The sequence below is a fragment of the Babesia bigemina genome, scaffold Bbigscaff_57288, assembly GCF_000981445.1.
Source record: "Babesia bigemina genome assembly Bbig001, scaffold Bbigscaff_57288".
NCBI classification, from domain to species: Eukaryota; Apicomplexa; class Aconoidasida; order Piroplasmida; family Babesiidae; genus Babesia; species Babesia bigemina.
Window position 1 is genome coordinate 1 of NW_012236982.1, and position 2373 is coordinate 2373.

The window sequence follows — 2373 nt, forward strand, 5'->3', positions numbered from 1 at the left end:
AAAGGGGCGATGTAGAGTGGGTTAGAAAGCGATGTAGAGGGGGTTAAGGGGCGATGTGGAGTGGGTAAAGGAGCGATGTAAGGTGGATAAAGGGGCGATGTAGAGTGGGTAAAGGGGCGATGTAGAGTGGGTTAAGGGGCGATGTAGAGTGGATAAAGGGGCGATGTAGAGTGGGTAAGGGAGCGATGTAGAGTGGGCAAAGGGGCGATGTAGAGTGGGTTAAGGGGCGATGTAGAGTGGGTTAGGGAGCGATGTAGAGTGGATTAAGGGGCGATGTAGAGTGGGTTAGGGAGCGATGTAGAGTGGGTTGAGGGGCGATGTAGAGTGGATAATAATCACCACTTAAGTCACCACTGTCATCGCTGCCGTGTTTATGTCATCGCTGCCGTGCCCATCAACTGTCATCGCTGCCGTAACCACCAACTGTCATCGCTGTCGTGACCATCAACTGTCATCGCTGCCGTGACCATCAACTGTCATCGCTGCCGTAACCATCAACTGTCATCGCTGCCGTGACCATCAACTGTCATCGCTGCCGTAACCATCAACTGTCATCGCTGCCGTGACCACCAACTGTCATCGCTGCCGTAACCATCAACTGTCATCGCTGCCGTAACCACCAACTGTCATCGCTGTCGTGACCATCAACTGTCATCGCTGCCGTGACCATCAACTGTCATCGCTGCCGTGACCATCAACTGTCACCGCTGCCGTAACCACTAACTTGGTCATGTGCTTGGTCACCAATTTGGTAAGGTGGTAGGTCAGGTGGTTGATCAGCACTTTACTTATCTATTACACAATCACATACAACAATTAATGAGTGATACAAAACATTAGATTACAATTAGTTTTATAGGTGAGTAGGTGATGCTAGGTGAGTGTAGACAGTAAACACGTGAGTACGATTATGGCTGCAGATAAAACACTCTGTTAAGCTTGTTAACACGTGCAGCGGCGAGTAATGATTGCGCGGCGATACGATGTGATGAGGGACTATGTAGATGCGATTTGATGTGGAGCAGGTCGAGCCGGATGACCATGATGTGGAGGAGGTAGAGGAAGGAGAGGAGCCAGAGGGCGACGTTGAGCCAGATGAAGGGTTCTCTGATGGTGAAAATGAATTCATCACATTGCTTAAACAGTTCTTCGAAATGTTGCGATTGAAGCACATTTTGCAACTGTTTTTGAATGTCGAAGCACGTCTTCTTCGTCGTTTTATCACCCAACAACCATGGCACGCCAAACCTGAATCCATAGCTGTACAGTGTCGGTGACACGCCTCTGCAAGCAACTAATGAGGGACACTTACAAGCCGACTGAGAGTCACCGTGTTTTCCTCGTCTGCAGGCATCGCCCTGCATACACGTTTTGCAGCCCCAATCTTGACAAGAGATGGCGCAGAGTGAATTGTATAAGCTGTTCAGCAGGTCCCAAAATGTCCACGGGAGATACACCGACCAGGAGAGGTAAGTGTCGGAATTTTTCCTGAGGAGGTGACGATAAGTGTCGCTGCAGAGAGGTGAAAGGTATGGACCGCAGTGCTGACCGGGACATTCTACAGTCATCGACAGACTTGACAAGTCACCTCTTATAATTTCTTCTTCGGCTTTAGCAGGCTGTTCATTATGCTTTTTAGTCTCATGACTACTCTGACTGCTACCGTAAGCGTCACGAAGAGCATCAGTAAGTGTACTGGTCTCCTTGTAAAGACTAATGGACTGCTTATCTATTGATGTTGCAAACACTGATTGGAATCCGTTGTTGTATGTCGATGTCAAACCAGCATACCACCCTTTCACCAGCGACAAAGTAAAGCCGAAATGTTCAGCCAATGTCGCCGGTGGACTCTGCGCCAGTGCAAATAAGCATGAAACGTCATCGGAATTCAGGAATTCATCGAGTATTTTGCAAAGCACTTTACCGGTTTTGGTAGAGCCGGAGAAAGCCCTGAAACCAAGTGGCGTCAAACAGGGCATCCCCTTCGATTTGGGGGAGCACGTTTTACACTCTGATTTGCAACCGATTGATTCCAACCTGTGAGGCAAATGTCCGGGTAGGCAATCGTTGAAGTAGCTCATCAATGGAGAAGCTGGCTGGCAGTTTGCCTGGGTGTTTGGTTGGCACGCTGCCTTGCACGTCGGTTGACAGTTTGCTTGGCACTTTGGTTGCTTTCTTGGGTGGTCCTCACACTGCCAATTCGAGTGGTCGACTGCCTTGCCATATTGACAGTCACGCCATCCGTAGATTGATGACGGGTGACCGCACTGCCCTTCCAAGTATCTGAGAACGTACCACAGCCGGCGGAGTATGTCTAAGAACGTATGCAGGCAATCTTCGCCGCTCGCTGGGTACGTGAACCTGAGCGCATTG

General features: G+C 49.7%; 1 protein-coding gene across 1 annotated transcript; it reads right to left on the reverse strand.

Annotated features, from left to right (window-relative positions):
* Nucleotides 1–908: 908 nt before the first annotated feature.
* Nucleotides 909–2373, reverse strand: BBBOND_0000790 (hypothetical protein, conserved; the record flags this gene model as incomplete). Its single annotated transcript, XM_012914925.1, has 1 exon — nt 909–2373. A coding segment is annotated over one exon (1465 nt), but the record flags the coding sequence as incomplete, so codon positions are not given.